The 464-nt window shown below is 57.5% G+C and overlaps 1 protein-coding gene across 3 annotated transcripts in view; it reads left to right on the top strand.

Annotated features, from left to right (window-relative positions):
- IKBKE (inhibitor of nuclear factor kappa B kinase subunit epsilon) overlaps positions 1 to 464 on the top strand; it is a 21,004-nt gene that overhangs the window by 11,228 nt on the left and 9,312 nt on the right. For all 3 annotated transcript variants that reach the window (XM_023514601.1, XM_023514600.1, XM_012806687.2), the window contains 2 exons: positions 125 to 200; positions 323 to 435. In XM_023514601.1, coding sequence (XP_023370369.1) covers positions 125 to 200; positions 323 to 435 — 189 coding nt within the window. The remainder of the gene's footprint in view (positions 1 to 124; positions 201 to 322; positions 436 to 464) is intronic.

The following is a 464-nucleotide window of genomic DNA, read 5'->3' as shown; positions in this document are numbered from 1 at the left end:
GTCTTAAGCAGAAAACTCCCCAGAGATCCTGTAAGCCAGCAAGGCTGTCCCAAAGATGCCGTGTCTCCCGCTCTGGCTGCCTCCCAAACCCTTAAATGTGGCCTTTCTCCTTGCTTCCCTCTAGGCTCAGCAGCGTGCCCGGGACACCTGACGTCCAGGAACTGAAGGAGGCCACAGAGCTGAGGTCCAGGCTGCGGACTGTGAGTGAGGCTAGAAGTGGGGGCTTCTCAGGAGTACAGCCGGGGGGCTGGTGGTCCAGCCAGCCTGCACATCAGAGCCGCAAGCTGAGGACTTCATGTAGGTCTGCCTTTTTGCCCCGCAGTTGGCTGAGGTCCTCTCCAAGTGTTCCCAGAATATGAAAGAGACCCAGATGAGCCTCAGCAACCTGAGCTCAGAGCTGGCGAAGAGCCGGGATCAGGTACATGAGGACAGAAGGTCTGTGGGATTTTCCTTCTTTGTGGGGT

Source organism: Otolemur garnettii, unplaced genomic scaffold, assembly GCF_000181295.1.
Source record: "Otolemur garnettii isolate 467f Iridium unplaced genomic scaffold, OtoGar3 scaffold00055, whole genome shotgun sequence".
Taxonomy (NCBI): domain Eukaryota; kingdom Metazoa; phylum Chordata; class Mammalia; order Primates; family Galagidae; genus Otolemur; species Otolemur garnettii.
The sequence above is the reverse complement of the archived record's forward strand: the minus strand, read 5'-3'. Positions and strand labels throughout refer to the sequence as shown.